This window comes from Mauremys mutica, chromosome 11 (assembly GCF_020497125.1).
Source record: "Mauremys mutica isolate MM-2020 ecotype Southern chromosome 11, ASM2049712v1, whole genome shotgun sequence".
Classification (NCBI taxonomy): Eukaryota; Metazoa; Chordata; order Testudines; family Geoemydidae; genus Mauremys; species Mauremys mutica.
The window spans coordinates 1,612,473-1,640,377 of record NC_059082.1 but is presented as its reverse complement, the minus strand read 5'-3'; the positions used below and the strand labels follow the sequence as shown (position 1 = coordinate 1,640,377).

The following is a 27,905-nucleotide window of genomic DNA, read 5'->3' as shown; positions in this document are numbered from 1 at the left end:
AATAGATTTATTAGCAAGAGGTAATCAGGAAACATATATTTTTACAAAAATGGAAATATTTTTCCAAACAAGCTGTAAGTTGAAATATTTTAGGGCTTGAAATAGAATTCTCATACCACTAGGTATTGCTTACAGCAAAAGTTTTCTGTTTGTTACAGTGGAGCATGCCTGCCACTTTAAAGTTAAACTGTGTTTATATACTGTACAATGTAAAAAATACATGGTAATATTCACAGAATAAGCACTACATTACTATATTCCTGCTAGACGGTGGTTAGACAGGATTACAGTATATGTAATAAAAACACTTGGTCATTTTTTTCTAATTCTACATTGTGTTACTAATAATTGTCACAAGGGATACAGATTTATAGCATATCCACAGAAGCGTGTAATGAGTCTTATGCAGCTAAAATATTAAAAGATATATTGTCTTTCCCCTACTTTTAATGAACTCTGGGCAGCAATCAACAAGAGCGATGGATCGTGTAATTTACACACGTCTCTTTCCCCACACAGGCACAGTGTCTCATCCCGCTGGGTCCTGCTATCTGGCGTTACCAGAACAGCCAATGAGATGGTGGAACAGAAACAGAGCGCAGGTTAATGGAGGTGTGATGAACTACAGCTTATGCTAGTCTGTGGCCTGTTGCTAGATCTGTTGGCTCCATGATATAATGATTTAGATCACCCCCTTGACCAAAAATGATTGTTTTAAACTGCATCACAGTCAAGGAGAATCTTTTTAAATTGCTTGACACCAGAGCAAGTGTCGTTCGGTTACAATAATTACGTGAAACGTGCTGAGTGAGTGCCCTGATTGTGCGTCCAACACAACAGCAGTGTCTCGGGCGGAAAGGAAAGGCGACTAGAGCTCTGCCTGTGGTTTGTTGTGTATTTGCTGTTTTTCTCCTGCTGCCCCAGCTCTCCCCCACCCCCTGAGAAGAACAAATGACAAAAATAACATTGTTTAAAATAAACCGGGACTGCCATAAACAAAATGCTTTATGCATGAATCCTTAAACAATGCAGGAAGTTCTAGTCGAGTTCTACTGTGTTCTAAGAGCAAGAGGAAGTTTGGTTTTCGTTGAGAAGCACATACGAGGAAGTCAATCTAGGGTGCCCAACAGAAACAAACAGGTATGTACAATATGATACAGGATGTGTACAGACGGACTGCCGGCCTCTGCTCCACATTCAGGTAGGCAGTTTAGGTTCTATTCGGAGAGAAGATTCATAAAGACTTTCTTCATCCATTACAAATGATTGGTCCAGTAAATACTGTGTCACCTGGAAAAGAAATTGAACTTGCAGAGTCAAATCATTATTAAGCAGGGACATGACCTTGCTCCCCATGAAGCCGACGAGTGTCAAGCCCTAGAAGCGTTAAAACATTAAGAAATGGAAATGCCGCCCACAGCCAGCAACGAACAAGCACTGCGTTGTAGGGAGCTGTGTGCCACTCCCGTTGGTTTAAACAGGAGCTGGTGCTTTAAGGCAGACTCTGGACCCATGACTGAAGTGTTTACAGCCTTGGCCTGCTGTTCTCAGGCTGACAGAGAAGTGAGAAGGGGAACAGGCCACCAAGGGGACAGAGAAAGAGGAAGGAGACAGAGGAGCACAAACCTGGAACCCCAAACCACACAGCTCTCGAGGGAGTTTGACATTTCTCAAAACACACCGAACAGAGAGAGAAGCGCCATTTGAAAGGGTTTGAGGGGCTTGGGGCGGGATAGGGGAGTGTCTCAGAAACGGGAACGGTAGAAGAATCCCCAAGCCGCCCTACTCCGCTAAAGAGAGGTGCTCCCTTGCAGCGCTTCTGTGCTGTGCTACGGGCCAGAGGGGCAGCGTGGAGCGAAGAGACAGACGCCCGAGGACAGGAGAGCGCATTTGCAGACCAGCACTTGGGGATGAAAGCTGCTCTAGAAATGCAAGACATCAAGTCCGTCAGTGGGGAGCCCGTGTAGGGCTCTCTGCCCCGCCCCACCTGGCTCTCCCTGGGTGCAGTGGCTGGGAGGAGGTCTCCACACTCTTGAACACTGGCCCAGCTAGGTGGCTGTTGGAGGTGAGGGCTGCAATCTGCACTTACCCGGTTCAGCTCCCCAAACCCCTGCTGCCCTGCAGGGGCCCACAGGTTGGGGCAAACCCAGACCAAGTCACCTGCACTAAGCCGGGTGGCTCTGCCCTGTGCTGCTTGTGAAGAGAGGGGAGGGCGGGAACTTGGAATGGGGTGCTTGAGCGTTGGGTGCATTTCTGTTCCGGGAGGGAAAAGCGAGTGTCCAAAGTGCTTTAAAGGGCTGACTCCCAGAGGAGAGCGAGAGAGAGCCCACTTCCCCTCCCCCGCCGAGATTTGAGAGCAAACACTCAGGAGTCTAGCGGCAGCGGTGAGTGAACTCTACAGGCAAACTCGCTGTTGCACTGTATGGTGCTGACGGCTGCCATCAGGTGAGTCTTGGATCCAGAGACCTTCACAGACCCCAAAACCAAATGGTGCCAAGCACTCTCAGGCTCAACAGGAGCAACTGAGCCCCTTTATAGAGAAAACAACTAGGAACAATGGAGGGACTGCGTGGCAGGTCAGAGCTAAGCTCTGTAGGCTAAGGAGTTTCCATGACTGCAAGCACAGGCTCCAGGAGACTGGTACGTGTTAGAGGCAGAAAGCCAGCAGAAGCATTTGCAAGTAAGACCCGGAGAGAAAGCAGAGGGATGGGGCTTGGGCACAGAGGTCAGAGGAGAGGCAGACTTGGGGATTTCTGCTCAAGGAAACAGTCTGCTGCCGTTTGTTTCTACTCTGTTCAGGGAAACAGGACTGTGCACCCGTTCTTTGTAAATAAACAAATTATACCAAGCTTACAGCTGGCTCATAGCCTAATGGAAACAATCCTGCAGGGTCCCAAGCACTGGCTAACAGGTAGGCCAAAGGGGCAACACTAATATCAATAGAAATGTTAACCGCAGCCGGGCCTGCAGCTCTGTGTGCAGAGCCTCCATGGGGCTATTCTGGAAGGCCACCAAGCTGGCAGGAAACAGCCGTGAAACCAGTTTGCTGCTAAGCCCATAGCAAACTCTCTGTCCTTTGCTCCCCCATGGATAATCCTCCAAAATCGTTAATATCCCATTTCTGGCAGCTCACCACGACTGCTCATTTGCCTCATTAGCCAATTTCCAAAAAACCCAGTGAGCAGCAGCAGCAACCAGGGAACCCATCTCCAAACATTACACTCCAAGCATTAGTTAGACGCAGCAGAGCATCCAGTACAAAAGCCCTGCCGCTGTCGATCTAACAATCAGTGTTACTTTTAAACGGCTGTTCAGCCCAGCTCCACTGAAAGCCATGAAGAAAGAGTTAAAGAAGGAGCTGAGTTCATCAAACTCCAGACAAAATAATAAATAACCCCGAGTCTTCCTTTGTGGTGAATGAAAGAGTATCTAGCTGAGTCCAGGGCAGAAAGTGAGCCTTGTGGTTCTAGCTGAATCACTGCATTTGTTACGGAAGAGGATTATTAATGAGAACGATAACAAAAGGGCCCTTGGACATGGGGGCCACAGGAATGAAATGTATTATTTCTTATTGCCATCAGAAGACAAAACCTGAAACTGGCCTTGCGCGCAATGGAAACCAGCGTCTCCCCAGGAAGATGCAGCCCATGTCCTAGCTGTGCACAACTTGCTATAGGTTGTTCTCTCTGTGGAACCTGACACCCCCCGTTTTCTTTTCTCCCTTGCAGACAAAAGCCGTTACACACGGGCTGGAAGCTACAGCTGTAGCACAGTCCATCCCCACAGTCCTCCTTGTTCCCACCTTTGGCTGACACAGATAATGTTCTGTTCCGTTCGAGTCAGGTTCTTACACCACGCTCAGCACCGCAGCATCTGACTGCAGCAGCCATTTATTGTTAAACTGACCGAAGGTATTATGGGAAATGAGAAGTCTGGTTTGTTCTGAAGGGTTGATAGCACAACAACTAGGCCAGGGATGGGAGGTGACCTATTCTATCCAACACTCAGGGGGCAGAGAGAAAGGAATATTTTCCTTCTCTTATAGCCATTTCTTCTGCTCCACACGTCCCATCCTGCACACCATCAGCTCCAGAAGACTCCCCACAGGGAACCATCAGAAACGGCTCCAATTAGTTTCTTCTATTTTAAATTTAGTTTAAAAACATCAAACACTTTTTGGAGCAGCCGTCAGAAAGGCAAAGCTGATTTGCTATGAACGCTACAGCAGCAAGTGAGAAGAGCAGGATGGAGACCCTGCGAAGTCGGAAGTGGAAGAACATACCTTGGCTTGGTGTTCTATCTTGTAGGACGTTTGCTGAAACTGGCGGATCTCTCGAATAATGTGGGAAATCTGCCCAGAGATAAAACAGTGTAAATGTCTTAAATTACTGCAGCTGCCAGTATCAAACTTCCCTAAATACCTCATGCTCCATCCCAGACCCAAATGGGGGAGGGGGCGGAGAGAGAGAATCATTTTGTATATTGATGGTAATTTTGAAACACAACGTTATTTGGCCTTCAATGAAAAAGTCTCTTTGTTCCCTAAAAAAACATTTGTTCCTTTCATCTGCAAGAACATTTACGTGTGGGGTGGGGAGGCAGTCGGTCAGATAGGGAAGTTATTCCTTCTGCTCAGGTGATGGGAGTCTGTGATGTGGAGCTGACAGTTCTGGGTTCAAACCTTGCTGACAAGCCACATTGCGGGGGAGGGGTTTGAGACCTTTACCTCGAAGGGAGAGTTTGTCGAGTCCGTCAGGAGCTTTACTCAGCTCCTGTAGTTCCAGGCATTTGTAGAGCAGCAAGAAATTCAAGAACCGTGTAGGAGCTAACTGGGAACATCCTCCCCTGGTGGAAATCAGCGTGGCCCCATTGACTTTAATGGAACTATGCTGCTTTACACCCATGGAGAATGTGGCCCTGACGAATGGCATTATCCCTAGAGGCACTTCTCTAGCGCAGAGTTAACGCTCTAGCAGTGCTGACCTGCATCTCATCCTCCAACCACTAGCTGGCGCCAGCGGGAGTCTTGGGGACGGGGCAAGGCAGGCGCGGACTCTGGTGCAGTAAGAACACAGCAGGTCTGGGTGCAATTGCCATGAGGGTCTCTGCAATAACAGCCTGGTTCTGGGTTGTACCAAACTCTCCTTTATTTCACCCCGAGAAGTTACCCCAGTGTGGAACTCACCATTCTCATCTTGGAGAAGTTCACCAAGCCATCTTCGGTATAATTTGGAGTTCCCTCCTCTATGAATGCCAGGTCGGTCAGATACATTCCCAGGTAAGGGACACAGGGTGGGTCACAACTGAAAAGCAAATCAGACAAAAGGGAAAAAAAATCATCCCTTTTTTTTTTAAAGAAACTATGGAAAAACCTTTCAATCAGCTGTGAGAAAAACCAGCCGTCTCCGGGACGCAATTGTTGGGCTATGGAAGGGTTAAGTCGAGACCTGGGAAACGGCCGGGATGCTGGCATGGTACTCGAGGGCAGAAGCATGGGCAGGCACCGTTTCTGCACTTGATAGATAAAGTGCAATTTCTCTCCCTTCCCTTCTGCTTGTTAAGGACTGATCAGCATTGCAGCTGCATGGGGAATGTGCGGATCTAAAGGGTGCTCTGAGTAAAGCCGTGTTATCGCCCCCTCCCTTCCTCTCCCAGCTACAGAAACAAGCTCGGGGTCATGGCCCCTTCCTCCCTCCCCTCTGAACTGCTGATTACGGGAACTTGTGCCTCCAATTACTGCAAAGAAATGTATCTTCAAGGTAAACATGTCCCTAGAATATGCTTAATGCTGTAAACGCTACACTGGGGCGGGTATAATCGTATTCAGTCTATAGCTATTCATATTCACGAGATGGGCGTTTATATGATCAAATAAGGGCGGGGGGGGGGTTGTAGTAAATGTGGGTATTTACCTAGTAACTTAGATAAACGAGCGTGAGGCAATTAACTCAGGGCTTACTCGACAATTCGGTCGAGGGGAACAAGCACCTCATTAAAGAAGCCCGTCTACTCAATCCGCCTCTGGGTCCCCCCGCTCTTCCCTAACAGCAAGAAGATGGGACGTCGACAGCCTGTCCCTGCAGTCCTCCCACGCCCACGTTCACGACTGGCCCCCCCGGAGTCTCATGGTGAATGGTGTGCTGGACAGGGTCCCTACTACAGGGACCAGGCTTTGTAGGGAGCAGAAAGGGGCGGGTTCAGAGCCCGCCCTCCCCAGCAGATGCCTTCCTGAGTCCACGAGAGCTTTAGCAAAAGGTTAGAAAGAACTTTCACACTTCTTTTCTAATAATGTCAGTGTTCAAATGACCATCGCCTCCTCCTATCTCCACCCCCTTAGCAGCACAGATGCAGCAATCAGAATTTCTGGGTTTTTTTCCAACTGTTGTATAAATAGATAATAAGACAGAAAATATCATACTGCCTCTATATAGATCCATGGTACGCCCACATCCTGAATACTGTTTGCAGATGTGCTCGCCCCATCTCAAAAAATGTACTGTGGAATTGGAAACGGTTCAGAAAAGGGCAACAAAAATGACTGGGGGTATAGAACAGCTACCATCTGAGGAGAGAGGACGTTGATGTGCAGTGAAACTTCCTGTTCCAATCACAGGCTTCGAACTGCCAACAACCCCAGAGGTGACACCAGTTGTGGTCGTCAGGTACCGAGCGACGGGGATGCCCTGACACACATTGCCATGAGCAGAGGAAGCTGGAGCAGCCTGTCCAAGGGGTGACAGTTCGGACGATAGATCCACTTCAGCCACATTTCAAGAAACAAAGAGGCAACCTGGCAAAGGGAGGGAAGGAGCTTGGCATGGTAGAGTCGTCCGGAGAGGCCAAAGAAGAGGTTTCCTGCGCCAGCGCCGGATCCTGTTCCTGAACCACTGGCTCCAGGCGGGACAGCCCGGCAGGCCCAGCCGGGAACAAGCTCAGCACTCGCTTGTAGCTGCCGTGGTTTGGGAACGAGAGCCACCAATGGGACCAGTGATCTCACTCTGGAGCGGGTTGAAGACAGGGCCCTCTCGGACCGAGGCGCAAGGTGGCCCACTGGGCAAATGGAGCAGGCATTGGTGGCCAGTAGGCACCAGGCCAAGAGCCCGTCCCGACTGTGGGAACAACGCTGATCTTGGTACCATCGGTGATCCGAGGATGGTCTGGTGCCTATCGGGTGATGATGATGGAGAGAACGACCCTGGTCTGGATCTCGAAAAGTCCTGGAGATTCTCTGGTGACACAGGGGAGCCAGCGCCTGTGGGGTGGGCAAACCATCAGACTCGTCTGAAGCCCAACGTGGGGCAGCCTCGGTGCACGTGAGGAATGGGGGGCTCTGCACTGGTGGTAGGAGCGAGGCGCACTCTGGCCTGGTACTGGCTCCGGCACCGAAGGGCGATACAGAGCTCGACGAGGGGATCTGCTGCCAGGGCAGTGACAGCCACGCAGGGTGACCAGCATCGAGGGGGCTGTCGGTGCAGGGCACAGGGTCAGCCTCAATTCCAGCATCTGGGGACCACAGTGGTACGAGCTGTGGAGCCGACGAACCCGGCAGTGCTACGACCTGGCTGGAAGGTGCCCAGGGCACAACAGAGGATGAAGTGGTAGAAGCTACGGAACCGGAAAACTCCTGACCCAGTGGAGAGTCAGGGAGTGAGAGGCAAAGCAGGACTGATGCCACCCGACATGCCACCGGCATGGAGACAGTCGGGCTGATGCCGATGTCATTGGTACTGCCCTAGGGCTGCAATCAGAGTCAACAGTCCGGGTTCTCGCTGGTCTCAGTGCGGTACTGGGCAGCGGTTAGATGGCCCGCTCCATCCCGCGTGGCGGAAGGAGTACAGCGCTGGTCCGCATGCCTCGTTAGAAGACAAGGGAGAGTCTCCCCGAGCCCTAGGGTGGGAGGTCTTCCTTGCCGCACGAGAGGGAGAATGACTCCTCTTCCTCTTGGGGAAACCCCAGTCCCACAGGTGGCACGGCATCCATTGCCGGTTCCGAAGGCGATGGCCGATCAGACGAGGGTCTCAGTGCCGAAACAAGCCTCCGGGCCGCTCAGTAGCTGCTGCTTCAGCCCTAAGTCTCGCACCACCCAAGTCCTCTTGGTGAATGACCTGCAGACGGAGCGCCGTTCCGTAACGTGTCCCTCAGTGAGGCACGGCGAGCCCCTCGGGGAGGATCACGGCTGGGGACGATGTGAGGGCATCACACAGGGCAGCCAACCGCGAACACCAAACTAAACCGAGGGCACTACTAGCTATTCTCTGGAGTCAAAGACTCCGAGAACTGAGACCGAACACAAGAGGTGAAAACACCACACAGAGCTCCGGTGCTAGCCACGGGCCGTGAGGCGGAACCGAGGCGGGTCAGAGCAGGGGAGGGGATAGGGCCATGGGGTGAACGCCAACCCGCTAGGTACTGCTAGGCAAAGCTCTGCAGCTGAGCGTGTGTGTGGCGACGTGGAATACACAGTGGCGTCTACTCGAATAACTGAGGAGGATATTAAATGTCATCTACTGGGGATAAACATTTTTAAATCAGCAGCCCCGATGCCTTGCAAACAAGACTCTTAGAAGCTGCTTGAGGTGTTCTCTGGCCCATTTCTGTCCATTTTTAATAAATCTTGGAATCCTGGGGAAATTCCAGAGACTGGAGGAGTGCTCATGTCGTGACACTATTCAACGAGACAAGCAGGATGACACGGCAGATTAGCCTGACATTCACCCCAGGTAAAATAATGGAAAAACTGGTAACAGATTAAATTAATAGAGAATCAAAGGACAGGAATATAATTAATGCCAATCAACATGGTTTTATAAAAAATTGTTCTTGTCAAATAAACTCGTAATCTCATCAAAGAATGAAATCAAGTTTGGTGGATAAAGGTAAGTGTGCAGATGTAACATACTCCATCTTCTGTAAGGCACTGGCCTTAGCACTTCACTACAGTCTGATACAAATCAGTGCTATATCAGAGCAATACCATACCAGTGAAATGGATTAAGAACTGGCCAGCTGACAGGTCTCAAGAAATAGCTGTCCATGGGGCATCAGCATCGATTGGGGATGCTTCTCGTGGAGCTTTGCAGGGATTGGTTCTAGGCCTCATGCTATGCAGCAAGTTAACATAAAATCACTGCTAATAAAATGTGCGGCTGACACACAGGCTGGTGGACTGGTAAATAATGATGGGGTCAGGGCAGAGCAGTGACTCTGAAAAGAATGGAGGGGTCACAATGGACAAGCAATTGAACACAAGCTCCCAGTGTGATGCTGTGGTACAAAGGCTACCACAATCCTTGGCTGTATAAGCAGGGGAGTGGCAGGAGCAAAGAGGGGATTTTACCTCTGGATGTGGCATTGCTGAGACCGAGACCTGAATACTGCATCCAGCTCTGGTGTCCACATTTTAAAAATGATGTTGAAAAATTGGAGAGGGTGCAGAGAAGAGCCACAAGCATTTGTCAAGGGCTGGAGAAAATGCCTGACAGTGAGAGGCTTAAGGAGCTCCATCGGTTTAGCTTATCAGAAAGAAGAACAAGCAGTGACTTGAGCCCAGTGTATCAGTTCCTTGATGGGGAGAAAATCCTGGGGACTAAAGGGCTCTTTAATCTAGCGGAGAAAGGCAGAACCAGAACCAAAGGCTGGAAACTGGCGCCAGAGAAATTCAACCAGAAACTAGGCACAAATGTTTAGCAGGGAGGGTGATGGACCAGACTCCCAATGCCAGTGGCGGATTCTCTTTCTCCTGATGGCTTCCAATCCGTACTGGAGCCTTCCTGGAACATGCGTTTGACAAACCAAGATACTGGGCCCAGTCGGGGTGACTGGGTGAAATGTAAGGGCCCGTGTTACACAGGAGGTCAGACTAGATGATCTAATGGTCGCTTCTGGCCACAACTCCATGCATCTATGGAAAAACGCTTCCTGTCCTTGACATTAAGGCTTTTGCGGGTGTCATCTTAGCTCCTTTCCAGGGGCTGTTTCTCCCCCCCGAGGGCGTGTGTAGGAAATGGGAACACATGCACTGGCATAATGACATCCCAGTCCCATCTGCAGCCCTGTGTTAGCTGCCCCCGGGCAAGGCTGGGTCCCCAGGGCGTTTCAGGAGGACACAGGCACTGTAAGAAACCCGGGCAAGCTGCCCGTCGGAAACCATCTGTAACAGGCTTTCAGCAACAATCACACAACCACAGTCACGCGTCACTTACTTTTTCAGAGCTTCTCGGAGATTCTTAAACCGGCCCTCCGACGACACCAGCCTTTGGAGCTTATCAATCAGAGCTTTCGTCTGCAGGGAATGAAGAGCATGTCAGAGTTGGAAAAGCTGCACCCTTCCCAGGGGCAGAGGTGAGAGTGATTCTGAAGCCTTTGCCAGGCAAGGGTTTGGCCCTTCATTTGAGATGTTCAGAGCTGTGTGCGGAGGGGCAGACCCTCCGAAAGGTCACCCCCTATGCTGCCTCTCAGCCTGCTCAGTGTCCTCCACGCCCATGGAGCAGGGAAAGCAGGAGGGGCCCCTGAACACAACACCGACAGCACAAAGGGAGCTGACAGGAGACTGCACTGCTGACGTGTCCATCTGGACTCCCCACCTGAGCCCTGGCGAGGCAGAGACGTCGTTCCCAAGTCACACTGCAAAGACACAAAAGGCTCCTGCAGCTGACAACTTGCACGGAAACAGACCTTGTGATGGAAAGGGGCCAGCAGGATATGCAACGTCATGACTTACGGGGATAGGGTTCTTGGCCTCTTTCCTGACCAGGGTCCCCGTTTCCACCCTAAGACTCCCCTCCCATCTAGCTGGGACCACCCCCCCGCAGTACGCAGCACGGGAAGGGCAGGGTGCTTGCATCCCCTGGACACTTGTGTGCAGCCCACGGGTTAAGACTCTCTGCCCTATGCACATATCCTGCTCCCCTTCCCCACTGTGGGCATGGAGGGTCCTGAGCACCCCTCGGCAGGAGGAGCCGGAGTTGAGGAGCCACGTGGGATCGCCCCAGCATATGGGGTGTTTAGGTTCTGAGAGGGGGAGGTGGGTCTGCCCGGCTGCGGGGCGAAGAGCCCTGTCCTCTTGGCGCTAGTGCATGTACTGGCCGTGTGGCGGGATGAGGCTCTAGGCCTGGGACAGCGAATGGAAGTGAGCTGTTTAAGGGTATGTCTACACAGGAGCTGTAATTCCCAGACCACGCAGACTAGTGCCTACACACAGCCGTGCCGCCGGGACAGCATGGACGGCCGCTCGGGCTAGCCGCTCCCCTCAGCTGGTCCTTGGATGGCTAGCCCGAGCCACCCCCGTGCTCCCCTGGCTACACGGCTATTGGTAGAGGCTAGCTCGAGCAGAGCTAGTGTGGGTGCGTCTACACCAGCTGGGAATCACGCCTCCCAGCTCCAATGTAGACGCATCCCAGGAGTCAATCCGGTATTCGCCTGGCAGCTGGTGCAGCTGGTGCTTTGGGAGCTCGTCCCTTCACCTTTCATCTGGAGCGGAGTCATCGCCGTTCCGGGGGATGCAAAGCCTGACCAGCCAAACAGACGCTGTGCCGTGCGCTAACCCTGGCGGCCATCTTGAGGGCTGGTCAAGCAATGACTACTTGGAAACAAGCCCGAAGTGCTAAAACATCTGCTCTCACCTTCCCGCTAGAGCGACGTGCCTGAGCCCGGAGACGGGCCCTCGGCTGACTGCCGGTGGGGCATCAGTGCCGGCAAAGACCCACTGAAGAGAGGAAGACCAGAGAACAGGCCAGAAAGAGGCGCCTGATTTCACCAGATCTAAACTGCTGCTATGAGCCGGAGTCTCACGCTCGTACTCACACTAACTGTGGAACGGGGCACTCCTCGCGGTATGGGCCGAGAACCTGGCCCTGCAGTGATACGGGGCATGCAAACCAACACCCCCTGCGCTGGGTAGGAAAGGGCCTATTCTGGCTCCCTCGCCATGGAAATGCTGTAAAACACCCCCAGTTCACTCCAGCTTCCTCCATTGCTGTGGATCGATGGAGCTGACTCCTGCGTGCGCACAACAGACAGCACGAGACCAGCCATGGCCATGTCGCTACGCGAATCACAGTGCGAGACATGCACCTGCAGTGAGCACAGCTCAAGGATCAGTGCTGGATCCTGATTGTCTGCAATCAGTCATGGGCTGAGCCCGGAAGTGTCTGTTCACCCGATTAGAGGCAGCGAGCCGAGGAGTGGAACAGTGTTATACAGTCAGGCTGGTGGAACGACTGTCCGCCGCTGAGCTCAGTACAGATGATTTTCCACCTTTGATGAGGCAGAAGGATCCCACATGCAAACCCTGCTTTCCGCCTGACTCATCAGCTAGGAACCCTAGCTTTTACCTGGACCTCCAGCTTCTTCTCGGCTTTGCCATGTCAGCGTCAATGACAAACTTACATGTGAGGACTCTGCAGTCCTCTCAGAGATTTACAGGCATCTCTGCCGAAAACACTGAGCCTGCCTCCATGGAGAACCTGCCCAGTAATGCTCAGATCACCTTCGTGTTGCAACAAGCACCCATTTACCATCCTCCTCAGTAAATCTCAAGTCACCCCAACAGAAGTGGATACAGCACCATGTCAGCCTACGCTCCAGCGACTGGTACCCGGGGGAAGATGTCAACCAGCTGAGTCCAGACGTTCCATTTCTGCGGTGGTTGCTGCTGCTGCTATTTTATTTGGTTATGAAGATAAATACACCGGCTCCTTGCTAGAACGCGGGATTTGGGATCCATGGGCGGGACCGCGTTCTAACGGGGACCGTGGTAAAATTAATTGCAATTAAAGTAGTTAAATTTGGGATCCATGGGCGCGACCGCGTTATATGCGAATTCGCGCTATATAGACGCGCATTCTAGCGAGGGTCCGGTGTACTCGTTCCAGGAGCAGCGGTATGCTCTGGGACTGCACACAAATCCTGTGGAGAAGATTCCGTGAGCTTCCAGACAGCACACGCTGCATTCTGCTCTTTGAATCTCAATCTTATTCACCTTCCCTCTGCTTCAGAAAGTTCAGCTCTGGCTGGGGTGCCAGACGGTGCACCTGAGAACCTCTCCCCCCATTCAAAACACAAACACATTAACCCACAGAGGTAACTTTCCAACTCCACAACTGAAATGACTGGTCTTACTGGCCGGGCCAAATGCCAGCGTTAGCCGTGACGCAGCAATCATTCCTTAGAAGCGTACTCCTGCAGCGTGAACAGTCCCCGGGGTGAAAGGGTCACCTGACGATAATACAGAAGTTAGGCTATTTGCAATGATCTAAAAGTGTGAATCTATTTACTCCCTGGGTTTTTATTTAGGTCATTCCAATGGAGATGTAAAAAGCGACAAGAGTCCTGTGGCACCTTACAGACTAACAGACGTATTGGAGCAGGAGCTTTCGTGGGTGAACACCCACTTGGTCGGACGCATGTGGTGGAAATTTCCAGAGACAGGTATAAATATGCAGGAAATTTCCACCACATGCGTCTGACGAAGTGGGTATTCACCCATGAAAGCTCATGCTCCAATACGTCTGTTTGTCTATAAGGTGCCACAGGACTCTTGTCGCTTTTTACAGATACAGACTAACACGGCTCCCCCTCTGATACTCAAATGGAGATGTTCAAGTGGCTCCTTACACCATTTCATCACACCCCATGTGTAAGAAGAATCACTTCAGCACTGCTCCGTGGGGCTTTTTGTTCTGCGTTGGTACAGCACCTCGCACAATGGGTCCTGGGCCACAATGGGCTCCCCGGCACTACGGCGAGACACGTCGTAAATAACGGCTATAACTATGTACCTGCTTGGATACTTTGAGCCATGTTTTCTTGAGCCGGAAGATGGCGCTGCGGTTCAGGGAGGAGGTGATCTCCAGGACAGCGTTGTAGTTGTGCAGACACCTGCAGATATCTGCCACAGCCACCCACTTCTCAATGGCGCTCACCCTGGCGCTGACATCCTCATTTTGGAGGATTTCGGAAGCTATCAAGTTACTGATCTGCAGGGAGATACAGGTTATAGTCCAGCGTGTCAGGAACACTTTCATAGCAGGGCTTGTACTAAATTCATTGCAGACCTTTTACCCTGACACTCCTTTATTGTCCTTCTCAGTGAGAGCCACAGGAAGGAACATGGCGGATTCCGCTGCAAGCACTTTGATAGCAGAAGGTGCTAAGTGCATGGTAGCTTTATTGCAGCAACACATTCTGAGACATCCACCACTCTGGCATCTCATTCATTATGGTAATTTGACTATTGCCACCTCCTGGAATTCACAAAGACGGTAACCAACAGTACATGTATGGACCAGCTGTGATCCACTTACAAAATGTTCAGAGAGACCCTGCCTCAGCAGAGCACAAGCACACCCTTAACTTTAACTCTGAAGTCAATGGGATGTAAGCACGTGCTTAAGTGCCTGTATCAACGTTTTCGACTGGCCTGCAGCTGGCCTGTAAACAGGCATAGAGAGAGGGAGCTCAGGCTCTTTCTGATGGATACGGGGAATACTCTGACTAACATGTTCAGACATCGGCCCCTAGATCAGAGGCCTCATTTTCAGAGGGCAGAGCGATGGCTGCCAAGCACTTTGAAAGCAGGCCATGGATTTAGGAATCCAGATACAGATTTAGGGGGAAATCTGGGGCCCCGAAGTCAAAGGGAGTTTTGCCTGAGACTCCAAGGGATTTCACTCTAGGAGCTGAACTTCAAGCATCCAAATTTGAAAATTTTGGCCCATGCTTTTCAGTTTGTATTTCCCTGGTCATTTCCTTTGGTCTGGGTAATAACACAGTTCCGACATATTTTATGCTGAGATGAGTCCAAAACCCAAACCCTGGGCCCAAGTTTTCAGCTAGGATCTCCCTCTCCAATGGGCCAAATTTGAACAACCCGAACTACGAGGAAGTTTGGATTCAGATTTCACCCCCTTGCATTGGGTCTGGGGGTTGGTTCGGCCCATTCTAAGTGAACCGGATCAGCACATTGTACTGGGATTCTGTTCAGCCTCGTCTCCCACCATGGAAATCACCTAGAAATGGGGTCAGTAAATCTCAGATGTAGGGTCTGCAACACAAGCCTTGACTCCTCCTACGCCACCTGCACCACGATATCCCTGCCTGCCTGCGCTGTACTTACATCGTTGAAGTGCTTAGTGTTCTTCATAATGTAAGGAGTCCTTTCGTTCTTTTCAAGCTTCATCCAACCTTGCCCAAAAAACTCTCTGCAAATTACAAAATCCAGGATCAATTCTATTCCATCTCCCTGGGGTCACTGACTCTTCCCCATAACCTGCAGTGCCTGCGAAATACCCTGGGGAACGAGCTGTCACCAGGAGGGCTCTCACCCTTTGGAACAAAGCATCCGGATGTACGGGAAGAAGCTGCCTTCCTTCATTTAGAGAAAAACCAGGCAATGGTCAGCCTCAGCGGTGTCCCGGGCCCAATGACGGAAGAGGCTTGGAGACAGAGATACTTGCTCACAACTCATCACATGCAGGGGTAGAAAGGAAGTTCTCCAAGTCAGTGGTTCTCAACCAGGAGTCCGGGGCCCCCTGGGGGGCCACAAGCAGGTTTCAGGGGCTCCACCAAGCAGGGCCGGCATTAGACTCGCTGGGGCCCAGAGTAGGAAGTTGAAGCCCCACTGCATGGGGCTGAAGCCCGGGGCCCTGACTCCCGCTACCCGGGGCTGAAACTTCAGCCTGAGCCATGGAGCTCTGTGGGGGCCCCTGTGGCCTGGTGGCAACTGCCCGGCTTGCTACCCCCTAACGCCGGCCCTGGCTTTTACAGAACTTCCTTTGATTGTGGCACAGGTGGGCCGGGGCGTTTTGATCGTTTTGAGAGCCCCTGGCTCTAAGTCATCCCTGGAGCACTGAGCTAGAAGAAGGTTAATGTCCTGCATCTGCAAGAGGGCAGGTATTGTGCATCCACAGTGATACCAGCCAAGCCGCGGCCGGTTCGGTATCAGTACTGGACTGGCACACCACCGGGCCCGGCTGGCTTTGGATGAACGGCCTGCCCAGAAACCAGTGACTCTGGGAGGGGCGGGGACCACAGGCCATGCCTGAGAAGGGCCACCAGCTCCATGGCTACCCTTAGCCCCGGGAGGGGTGAGGCAGGGCTGGCTCATGGGAAAACTCACCGCTGCCCATTTCAGCATCTGGCGGTGGACAGCAGAGCTGTGCTGACAGCAGCTGGCAGCAGCGTGAACGTGCAGGGTGGGGGGTTGGTTGGAAAAGCCCCACTTAGGGCAGGACAGGGCCTTGCCTTCGTGATGCCAGCAGGAGAGTGTGTTCATCTGCCTAGGCCACCCAGCTCGCAGGCACCTCCCCAACACTGCTACTTCCCCTTCCACCCGGCTGGGTAGGCAGGAGCTGAGCCGGGGCCTTCCACCAGCCACGCCGGCCAGCACGACGTGCTAAAGGCAGATCACTGCCCTCCTAGATTGGGGGGAGTCCTGGGGAGAACCCACAGTCCCAGTTCCTGTGCACCCTAGCGAGGGGCATTTATATACAGTGACAGTCCTGGAGTCTGTACAAGGCTCTGCTACGCTGCAGGCGAATCCTGCCCGTATCAGCATGCTGTAGACGTGAACATCACAACCAGCAACCGTCCGGCGCTGGGAGAGGTGCCAGACTGTAATGCCAGAGAACGGTCAATACTTACTCATACGGGATCTTCTTGAAGACCAGGTGATCCAACAATGTCAGCTGTTCTGCTATTTCCAAAGCGGAGTGATTTTCAAAGGGTTCTGCTTTGACTCCCTCAGCCTAAATTAAAGAGTCAACATGTGTTTTACTAGGATGAGTTAGTTAAGGATATATGAAGGATCATTTGCAATCTGTGCACTGAAATAAAACGAATATCAGAGCCAATACAGCTCCCCGAAGTGTTACAGCCCGGCTATATTAGCCAGAAACAAATAAGAATGCAGCTTATGCAGCAAGCATCATTTAAAGGCCACATTGTGATCCACACTGGCCAGTTACTCACACGAGTATTTCCATTCTCTTAATGGGACTGCGTGTGTGAGTAACTGCTCACCAGTGTGGGCGAAGGGTCCACCACCACACTCCTAGGCTACGTCTACATTACAAATCACTTTGGTATAACATGAAGAAATAATCAAATCAATCAATCAGTAATAATATGCAATAACGTGAATAATTCACCCCGAGCGACTCCATCCCCGAGTGACAGGTAAACGCTATGTCGGCAGGAGAGCTCCCTCTGGTGGAGTTATTAAGCCGATGGGAGAGCTCTCTCCCGTCAGCTTAGAGCATCTTCACCAGAGATGCTGCAGTGGCACAGTTGCGTCAGTGCAGCTGCAGCGCTATAAATGATGTAGTGTAGACACAGCCTTAGTTACCAGCGACCATACCCTGTCTGTGGTGCCCTGACCCACAGATCTTTCTACGGGGTCATGAATACGCAGTAGCGGGTGTTCTGTGAACTACACCGACACATTTAGATAGAAAAGAGAGAGGAAGAAGAGCCCAGTTGTGTCCATAATGTCCTGGAAGTTAGTTTTCTTTGAGGCTCAAATGATCTGTGCGCATGTGAACATGGAGTCTCTGAGTTGGGTTGTTTTCTTGTCTGGTCTACCCACATTTGGATCAGCCCCAGAAATTTCCAGGCAAAAGCTTCTTTGCTGTTGCTAGGCTGGTGACACCAAGGCCCCAGGTCAGCAAAGCAGTTAAACACCGGCTTACGTCCACCCCATCCAGCTTAATTAAGCACATACCTGAGTGCTTTGCTGACCAGGGATCGACTGTTGACTGTGGCCCCAAAACAAAGCCCTGATCCTGTGTCCATAAGGTCAATAGGAATTTTGCCATTGGCTTTAATAGAAGCAAAACCCATCCTAGGCAGATGGATTTGTGAGAGGGCGACTTTACCAACGTCTGAGAATCTGCTCAGGTTAATTACGGAATCGTCTACTTGCGTGTGAGAATATACAAGCAATCAACGTTTACATTTAGATCATTTAAATGTTAAAATGTAGCAAGCCAAGGAGCATTAATTCCTGTGAACGGCTGGCTTTTCACCCGACGTCCTTGTCAGCAATACTTACTGACCTGGATCAGGCCAAGCCTTGCTCTTCTCTTCGGTCAACTGAGCAGATTGAGCTGCCTGAGTCTATTGCGACAAGGCCGGTTTCTAATCCTTAAATCATTCTTGTGGCTCTTCTCTGACCCCTCTCCAATTTATCAACAGCCCTCTTGAACTGTGGGCACCAGAACTGGCCAGGGGATTCCAGCAGCGGTCGCACCAGTGCCAGACACAGAGGGAAAATAACCTCTCTGCTCCTGCTTGATACTCTCCTGTTTATACATCCCAGGGCTGCATTAGCTCTTTAGGCCACAGCATCCCACCGGGAGCTCATGCTCAGCTGATTATCCACCACAACCCCCAAATCTTTCTCAGAGTCCCCAGTTCCCAGGACAGAATCCCCCATCCTGTAAGTGTGGCCGACGTTCTTTGTCCCTAGATGTAGGACTTAACAGCTGTCGTGTTGAAATGCATCTTGTTCACTGGCACCCAGTTTACCAAGTGATCTATAGCGATGCTAGTGCTTGAGCTTAAAAATACTAGTTCCAGGTTATATAGAGCCAATGGGATCATTTCTAACAAGCACAAAAATTCCCCACTGCCTCCACCAAGCAAAGCAACAGTAGATGACTGCACCAGTGTGACTGATGGGAGAAGTCAGTCCAGAGCATTACAACTTGAGATGAGCCAAAACTGGAATTTCATATCCCCACCCCTGCACGTTTTAGGGGACACGGTTCAGATCTGAATCCCTGGCGAGCAAACCCACCTCTCTGGGTCTGGTTCTGCGGTGGCTCTAAGAGTGAGAGCACCTATCTTCCGATTCTGCTTTGGGCTAAAATGGTTGGCAGCTCAGAACAGTGAGATTCCATCAATTGGCCCCAAAATGTTGCCACGACTGGTCACAAGACTTCACAGTTTGAACCATGTCCCCTACCTAATCCAGAGCCAGGCCTGAACGCTGCCTCCTCAGACCTACTGTAACACCGTCGTCCCCTTTAATCCAGGTCCAGGGAGATCAGTAGCCAGCTGAGGCACATGCTCTTGGCAACCCAGGAAAACACAGACCATCACAGCTTCCGTCTCCCCCAGAAAACAAGCAGATTTTCTATCCTCCCAGCAGCCGGCAAGAGGGGATTTGGCAGACTGGGTAACTTGAACTGTCAAGGCCGTAAGGAAGTGAGGAACAGATTGTGCCAGGAGCCATCCAGGCTAGAGACGTGGTCAGTGCCTGACTGGGACCTCAGCCTAAGAGAAGGGATTTCTAAACTGGTGATTGCTGTGCCCCTGGCTACTGTGTGGGGTGCACAGCACTCATGTCCCTGCTCGTCCTCTGCATGGCAGCTTGCCTGAATCTCCCTGGGGAAAACAGTCTGTGCCCTCAGCTCACACCTTCCTGGGTATTAGCTGCCTGAAAGGGCACAGGAGACGTAAGGCAAGGCCAGGCCACGTCCCCCCGCTCCCTGTGGAGCGGCGAGCAGAGCGCATCCCCTGAGAGCCTGGTGGGGCCACCGCTCTGGCATGTGCTCCCCTGGAGGGATTCTGGATGACTTTGCTGCAATTCGTCCTGGTTGCTCCCATGTGCAACACAGACCCCGTACAGTCCCCCAGCATGCCAGGGGTGCCTGCCGCATGGCCACAGCCTTACAGAAGAACGTGTGCCAAAGGAAGTGCTTGCATTGTCTATCCTGCACAGCATGCCATGCAATGGTAATAGGGTCTTTGTTCTGAGCAGCGTCCCAGCTCTGTTCAGGGAATTATAGCCAGGCGTACTTTGCTGCTTCTGCACGTCTAGCCCTGGCTTAGTCCTGTGAGTATCCACAGTGCGAAGCATGAGGGGCTCTTGTCTAGCTGCTAGGGGGGAGTTGTGTACCTTGATCTGTCATGGCAAGGGGGCAGCTGTCAAGTGGCCTGCGCATGCAGGGGGGGGTGAAATGCCAGGCTGCGTCTCCCTCTCCGATTCGTTTTTTACAGTGGATTTTGATAGAGCTCTTTGTCCTCAGAACAGGAACAGAACCTCCCAGCTACTCTCCAGAAACCAAAGACTCCAGCAAACAGAGAGAATCCAGAAGGGTGTCTGGCGTCCCCTTGCAAGCAGACATCACGGGGAGGAGGATGGGGAGAGACGCCCTCATACACAAGCGGAATTAGACCTGAGTTCCCCCCCCCCCCCAGCAGAAGCACTGGAGTGAGCAGCTGACGGCAGCAGGCTAAAAGCCAGCCAGGTGGAACAGGAGTCAAGAGGCTCGTTAAAGTCTGTGCAGGCCAAAGGGAATTGTTCTGTACAAACGGGTTCCAGGAAGAAAATGTCAAAGTGGATTTTCTCTGTGAGTATCTCTAGTGCCCATAGAGTCAAGGAGGCTTATCAGCAGGCCTCGGGCCAGCCAAAGTGGGGCCAGACTATCCAAATGGAGGCTGCAGCAAACACTTTACACTGCAAGATAAACAGAACTTGAACTACTTTGATACCTGGGAAGCTATTAGAGCAGCGGTGGGTAAACTACAGCCCATGGGCCTGATCTGGCCTGTGAGCCGTGTTAAGCTGGCCCTTGAGCAGGGTCGGGGGCTGCCCCCTTCTGGCTCTCCAGCCGGGGAGCAGGGTCGGGGGCTGCTCCACACAGCTCCCCGGACGCCGTGGCATGGCCTCGCTTCAGTGGGAGCTGCAGGGGCTGTGCCTGTGGATGGGGCAGCGTGCAGAGCCACCTGGCCGCAGCTCCGCGTAGGAGCCGGAGAAGGGGCATGCTGCTACTTCCGGGAGCCGCTTGAGGTAAGCGCTGCTGGGAGCCTGCATCCCCTGAGCCTCTCCCCCTGCCCTGATCCCCCTCCCGCCTTCCAAACCCCTCAGTACCAGCCCAGAGCACCCTCCTACACTCCAAACTTCTCATCCCCAGCCCCACCCCAGAGCCCGCACCCCAGGCCGGAGCCTGCCCCCCTTCCCGCACCCCAGCCCTCTGCCCCACACCCTGAACTCCTCATTTCTGGCCCCAGAGCCCTCACCCCCTCCTGCACCCCAACCCCAATTTTGTGAGCATTCATGGCCCACCATACAATTTCTATTTGCAGATGTGGCCCTTGGGCCAAAAAGTTTGCCTACCCCTGTATTAGAGCAACGTATAAAACATTCAGTTTGCGAATACCTGGCGGATGAACTACAGCAGAGCAGGTTGAGATCAAATCTCAGGGAAAACTTCCCCACTGTAAGAACAGTGGGACAATGGAACAGACGCCCAAGGAGGTTGTGGAAGCTGGAGCCACCTGTCTGGGATGGGTTAGAACCAACAAATCCTGCATCTTGATGGGGGCTAGACTAGATGACCCCACGGTCCCTTCTAATCCTTTGATTCTACAGTAGGGACAAAATGTGGAAATGCTGCAAGGGACGAAAATTAGGCGAAAACTCAAGATGGGCCTGAACCAGAGCCCTGAATCGGAACATCCTGGAGCTTTGTAGGGGTGCAGAGTTCAACATCCAGACCCAGACCTGGTCTCAAAGTCCATGATCAGGGTGAAATGGAACCTCAAATCAGAACAAGCCCAAATGACTGAGTGTGCATGCACATGTGTAACATCCAGAACGCAGCGCTGCCAACTCTTACGAGTTCACTGGGAGTCTTGCAGCACTTGGTGTTATTCTTAAAATCCCAGCTGCTGGGATCAAGAGACTGCACAAGAGTCTCCACATTCTTTGGTTAAGTTTCTAGCCCTCATGATTGTAGAGAAAAGCTTGAAAACATGAAGTGAATGAACCCTAAAGAACCAGAAGCCAGAAGGCAAATAAAAAGAAGACAACATTTATTATTTTGATAAATCTCCTGATTTTTAAGCTACTCTCATAATGTTTGGGACCTGACTCAGGATTTTTGAAGGTGTGGGGCTGGCAATACTGAATGGGACCCAGTCAGAACGAGCACTCAAATATCGATACATGTTACACGTGTCTGGGGATTTGCCAGCACAGGGGAAAAGCCACCCTTTGGTGAACCCAAACCCTGATGTACGGGGGTTTGTTATTTCAGTCCAGTTCCTGGTGAAACCTGTAAACAAATTCTGCAGACATGAAGAGAGTTGTGTGACCAACTCCCCATGCACTGTGCTGAAAGTGTGTATTACCTTTCTGTGGCTCTAGGGGAGACAGTGGTCAGCTGTATCGCACTGGGTACAGTTATGCCAATAATTCACAATCAATAACTTGTTGGATGAAATTTGACTTTTTTTGCCTGCGACCAGATTAACTTTTCATGTGTGTCCATTATTTTAATCTGTGCTAGGAATAGGTTTTCATTTGTTTTACTCTCTGATCCAATTACAACTAGTTGTATTTCTTGGTTAGATAGTTTCTGTCCCAGATTGGATGAGCACAAGAGTCCTTCCACTAGAGGTACTTGTGAGTGTGTGAATTTAAAATTCATTGCACAGGGGACTTTGAAATCTGCTTTCCATGAATGTGTGCTAGTGAACATGACTAGTGCAACATTCACGGGAAGCTAACACCAAAGGCAAAGCACAGGCACACAAAAACATTCAAGCATAAATTCTCTAGACATTCTGTGCATTATTTACCCAGCTTTAGCGCCAGATGATTCACAGGGTAACAGAGAGCCGTATCTTAGGAAAGAGCCTAAAGAAAATAATCTCTGTTGACAATCACAAAGGGACAGGGTTACATGACAAATCGGGCAGTTCAAATAAAGCACTGCGGGAGGGGTTACAAGCCGATCAGACTAACATACATCTAGGCTATGCAAAAACTGACTTGGTGTCTCATAGCAGAATATTAGTAATTCACTCTATCAACTTGATGGTAATTAAAAGAAGTGAGGGGAGAAAAGCATTTACCATCTGTATGATTTCCTCCAGTGTTATCTGATTGTCTCCTGGATCTTCCTGAGTCAAAGTCCTATGCAACGAAAAAGCAGTGTTACTTTAGCTGAAAGAACAATAGGTTATATAGATTCCTTGGCTCAAGAGCAGTGGTTCTCAATCAGGGGTACATATACCCCTGGGGGTACACAGAGCTCTTCCAGGGGGTACCTCAACTCACTTAGATATTAGCCTAGTTTTACAACAGGCTCCATAGAAAGCACTAGCCAAGTCAGTACAAAACTAGTTTCATACAGGCAATGACTTGGTTCTACCGCTCTATGTACTATACGCTGACATGCAAGTATAATATTTATATTTCAATTGATTTATTTTATAGCTATATGGTAAAAAGGAGAAAGTCATCAAGTTTTCAGTAACCGTGCGGCTGGACACGTCTGTATTTTTATCTCTGGTTTTGTAAGCAAGTCATTTTTAAGAAAGGTGTAACTTTGGGGTATGCAAGTCAGATCAGCCTCCTGAAAGGGGTACAGTAGTCCAGAAAGCCGGAGAGCCACTGGTCCAGAGCACAGCTTTACATTTAGAGTTTCATTCCGTTGATATTTTGATAGAGGAAACTTTTAGGAGTCTGGAAGAAGCTGCTTCTGTGGAGTCAGATTTGTCACTTTACTTATTTAAAAAGAAAAAGTTAATGCGCCAAATTGCGACCTCAGATGCCTGTAAGTCCAGCTCCCACTGGGGTCAGTAGGGGTCTGCAAACTTAGCCCCGCACACTGAAACGGTGTGAGCCTGTGGGAAGTGGTGGGGTCTGTGTCTCTGTCCCACTGGTCGCTGTGGCTATTCCACACCACGGCCTCCCATTGACTTTGGTGGGAATGCCACATGCTGAGTGGCCGTAGGCTCAGCGTAACTGAACACGAGCTGCGCCGTCCCAATGTCACTCAGCGCAATCACTGAACAGAGGAAGAGCCACACGCTGCCTTTGTTAACTGGCACACCGTACGGACAGCCCGGCTCATGCTCAAAAAGCACATGCCAAACAGTGACAGCCGTGGAGGATAGGAACTGTGTGACTGGCTCCCAGCCCCAAGAGTTTCCTAGTTAAGGCTTTGGGCCTGCAAGTCCTCGTGCGCAGGGAAGCAAGGCATGCTGGGCTGCTGCTTTCCAGATACAGGCTGACGGGAGACTGTCCCTGGGGCAGAGAAGGTTAAGCATGAGCACCTGTGCACCGAGGCAGCAGCACGTCTCAACCCGCCCCCGCCTCCAGTCCAGCCCCCCCCCACACTTCTCTGCTGGAGGAAAAGATCCAGGGCCTAGAGCTGCAGGTAGAAACCCTGATAGAGAATAGAAGGGGGTTCGAGCAGCTGATGGAGCAATGGCAGGCAGTAACTGAAGCGGAACGCCCAGGGGCACAGGCGGGAGCAGGGGCTAAGGCCAGTGAGGGGGGACCACCAGACGAGGAGGATGGGCGGTGGAAGCATGTGACTGTGAGAAGCAGGCCAAGGAAAAGGAGAGCCAGTGACGGGGAAATAGAGCTAAGGAACATGTTTGAAGGTTTGGAGAATGAGTAAGGGGTAAATAATATGGTAGCTGATGGTGGGAGGCCAAGGAAAAAAGAGACGAGCGGCCCAGTCCCATAGATAGAGGGGAGGAGTCTATGGAGGCAACACCAAGTTTGGGTCAGGGGGAGGGACTACAGGATGGCTTAAGGGGGAACCACAAGGGAAGATAGGAATGGAAGGAGCTTGCAACCAGGGGGAACGGGGGGATAGGTTAGAGGACCGCACTGTCCCCAGGCAAAGGCAGGTCTACGTGATTGGGGACTCCATATGAGAAGGTTGGACAGGCCTGTGACCAGGGGCCGATCCGGAGAACAGAAGGGTGTGCTGTCTACCGGGCGCTAAAATACGGGATGTGGGACCTGAGGTTGAAAAGGATCCTAAGAGGAGCAGGTAAGAACCCTTTGGTCATCCTTCATGTGGGAACGAATGATACTGCTAGATTCTCGCTAGACAGGATCAAGGGTGACTATGCCAGGTTGGGTAAGACGCTTAAGGAAATTGAGGCTCAGGTGATCTTCAGTGGGATCTTACCTGTCCCTAGGGAAGGGCGCCAAAGGGGTGAGAGAATCCTGACGATTAATAGTTGGCTGAGAGAGTGGTGTTACAAGGAGGGCTTTGGGATGTATGGGCACTGGGAGGCTTTTGGGGACAGACAACTGTTCTCACGGGATGGGCTCCACCTAAGTAGGGAAGGAAGTAGACTTCTAGGAGGGAGGCTGGCTCATCTGATTAAAAGAGCTTTAAACTAGACACTGGGGGGAGACGGTTGGGAGAGGCCCTGGTGCACTCCACGCCAAATTTATACATTGGGAGTGAGAACAATAAGTAACAACAGATATAGCCAGAGGGGGGACGGTTAGGTGTAAGGAAGAGGGGGGGACGGATACTAGATCGACAGGTCATACTGGTAGTACTGTGTCCCTACCGAGCGGGGTGGAGAAGAGTGAGAGGAGCCCAACAGCAAAAGGTAGGATGTTTGTTCACCAATGCGAGAAGCTTAGGTAATTAAAATGGAAGAACTGGAGCTCCTGGTCCGAGAATTGAAACCGGATATCGTAGGAATTACCGAAACATGGTGGAACGATAGCCATGACTGGAGTACAGGTATGGAAGGGTATGTGCTGTTTAGAAAAGGACCGATGCAAAGGTAAAGGTGGGGGGCAGTAGCATTGTTTATCAATAATGAGGTGAAATGTAATGAAATAACTAAGCAATGCAATGGTTAATACGGATAGTCTGTGTGGGCAATGGACACGTTAGGGAAGAAAACTACCAGAGCCTCACCCGGGATTGTGATTGGGGTGTGCTATAGACCGCCAGGATCTAGCTTGGAGACGGATAGAGAGCTCTTTAATGTTTTTAAGGAGGTAAACACTAATAGGAACTGCTTGATCATGGGAGACTTTAACTTCCAGATATAGATTGGGAAACAAATGCTAGTAATAAACAATAGGGCTCAGCTTTTCCTAGACGTGATAGCTGATGAATTCCTACATCAAGTGGTTGCTGAACCGACGAGGGGGGATGCCATTTTAGATCTGATTTTGGTGAGTAATGAGGACCTTGTTGAGGAAATAGTAGTAGGGGACAACCTTGGCTCGAGTGATCACGAGCTAATTCGTTTCAAAATTAATGAGAGGATAATTAATATTGCATCTGAGGACTAGGGTTTACGATTTCAAAAGGGCTAAACTTTACTAATTTAAGACGACTAGTTAGGGAAGTGTGGACTGGACCAACATATTTAGGAATCTAAAGGTAGATGACGCCTGGGGTTACTTCAGGTTGAAATTGCAGGAGTTGTCAGAGGCATGTATCCCGAGAAAGGGAAAACGGCTCGTAGGTAGCAGTTTTAGACCGAGCTGGATGACCAAGCGTCTTAGAGGGGTCAATTAAGAAAAAAAAACAGAAAGCGTACCGGGAGTGGAAAAATGGGAGGGATCAGCAAAGAAACCTACCTTATTGAGGTCAGAGGGTGTAGGGATGCAGTGAGAAAGGCAAAGCGACGGGTGGAGATGGGACTTAGCGAAGGGGATTAAAACCAATAGCAAAAGGTTTTTTAGCCATATAAATAGGAAGAAAACCAAGAAGGAAGAGTGGGACCGCTTAAAACTTTAAACGGGAGTGGAGATTAGGGATAATCTTGGAATGGCACAATATCTGAATGAATATTTTGCGACGGTCTTTAATGAGGCTAATGAAGGGCTAAGGAATAGTGATAGAGGGACCGATGGGGAATGAAGATATGGGGGTAGACATTACGGTATCTGAGGTGGATGGCCAAAACTTGAACAGCTTAACGGAAAGTAAATCGGGGGGCCGGATAATCTTCATCCTAGAATATTAAGGGAATTGGCGAGTGATATTGCTAGCCCGTTAGCGATGATTTTTAATAAATCTCTAAATTCGGGGATAGTACCGTTGGACTGGAGATTAGCTAATGTAGTTCCTATATTCAAGAAGGGGAAAAAAAGTGACCCGGGTAACTACAGGCCTGTTAGTTTAACATCTGTAGTATGCAAAGTAATGGAAAAAATCTTGAAAGAGAGAGTGGTTAAGGAGCAGGAGGCCGATGACAACTGGGATAGATTACAGCATGGATTTACGAAAGGTTAGATCGTGCCAAACCAATCTGATCTCCTTCTTTGAGAAAGTAACAGATTTTTTAGACAAGGGAAATGCGGTGGATCTAATATATCTGGATTTCAGTAAGGCGTTTGATACGGTACCGCATGAGGAATTATTGGTTAAATTGGAAAAGATGGGGATCGAAATGAAAATCCAGAGGTGGATAAGGAGTTGGTTAAAGGGGAGACTGCAGAGGGTAGTACTGAAAGGGGAACTGTCGGGTTGGAGGGGGGTTACCAGTGGAGTTCCTCAAGGTTCGGTTTTGGGTCCTATTTTATTCAATCTATTTATTGCTGACCTGGGAACCGAGAGTAGGAGTGGGCTGATAAAGTTTGCGGCGGACGACACCAAGTTGGGAGGTATTGCAATTCGGAGAAGGATCGGGATATCCTCAGGGAGATTTGGATGACCTTGTGTAAACTGGAGTATTAGTAACAGGATGAAATTCAATAGTGAGAAGTGTAAGGTTATGCATTTAGGGATGGCTAACAAGAATTTTAGTTATAAGCTAGGGACGCACCAGTTGGAAGTAACGGAGGAGGAGAAGGACCTGGGAGTCCTGGTTGATCGTTAGGATGACTATGAGTAGGCAATGTGATGTGGCCGTTAAAAAAGCTAATGCGGTCTTGGGTTGCATTAGGCGGGGTATTTCTAGTAGGGATAAGGAAGTGCTAGTCCCGTTATATAAGGCGTTGGTGAGACCTCATTTGGAGTATTGTGTGCAGTTTTGGTCTCCCATGTTTAAGAAGGATGAGTTTAAAAACTGGGAACGGGTACAAAGAAGGGCCACTAGAATGATCCGAGGAATGGAAGGCCTGTCGTATGACAGGAGACTTGAGGAGCTCGGTTTGTTTTCCTTAACCAAAA

At 50.6% G+C, this 27,905-nt stretch overlaps 1 protein-coding gene across 5 annotated transcripts in view; it reads right to left on the bottom strand.

Annotated features, from left to right (window-relative positions):
* The window catches only part of RASGRF1 (Ras protein specific guanine nucleotide releasing factor 1), a 94,837-nt gene continuing 66,932 nt past the window's right edge, over positions 1-27,905 (bottom strand). For all 5 annotated transcript variants that reach the window (XM_044981254.1, XM_044981255.1, XM_044981256.1 and 2 more), the window contains 8 exons: positions 22,864-22,924; positions 16,642-16,745; positions 15,116-15,200; positions 13,779-13,976; positions 10,203-10,282; positions 5,186-5,303; positions 4,283-4,351; positions 1-1,290 (listed from right to left, as the gene is read on the bottom strand). In XM_044981254.1, coding sequence (XP_044837189.1) covers positions 1,198-1,290; positions 4,283-4,351; positions 5,186-5,303; positions 10,203-10,282; positions 13,779-13,976; positions 15,116-15,200; positions 16,642-16,745; positions 22,864-22,924 — 808 coding nt within the window. In that variant the 3' untranslated portion in view covers positions 1-1,197. The remainder of the gene's footprint in view (positions 1,291-4,282; positions 4,352-5,185; positions 5,304-10,202; positions 10,283-13,778; positions 13,977-15,115; positions 15,201-16,641; positions 16,746-22,863; positions 22,925-27,905) is intronic.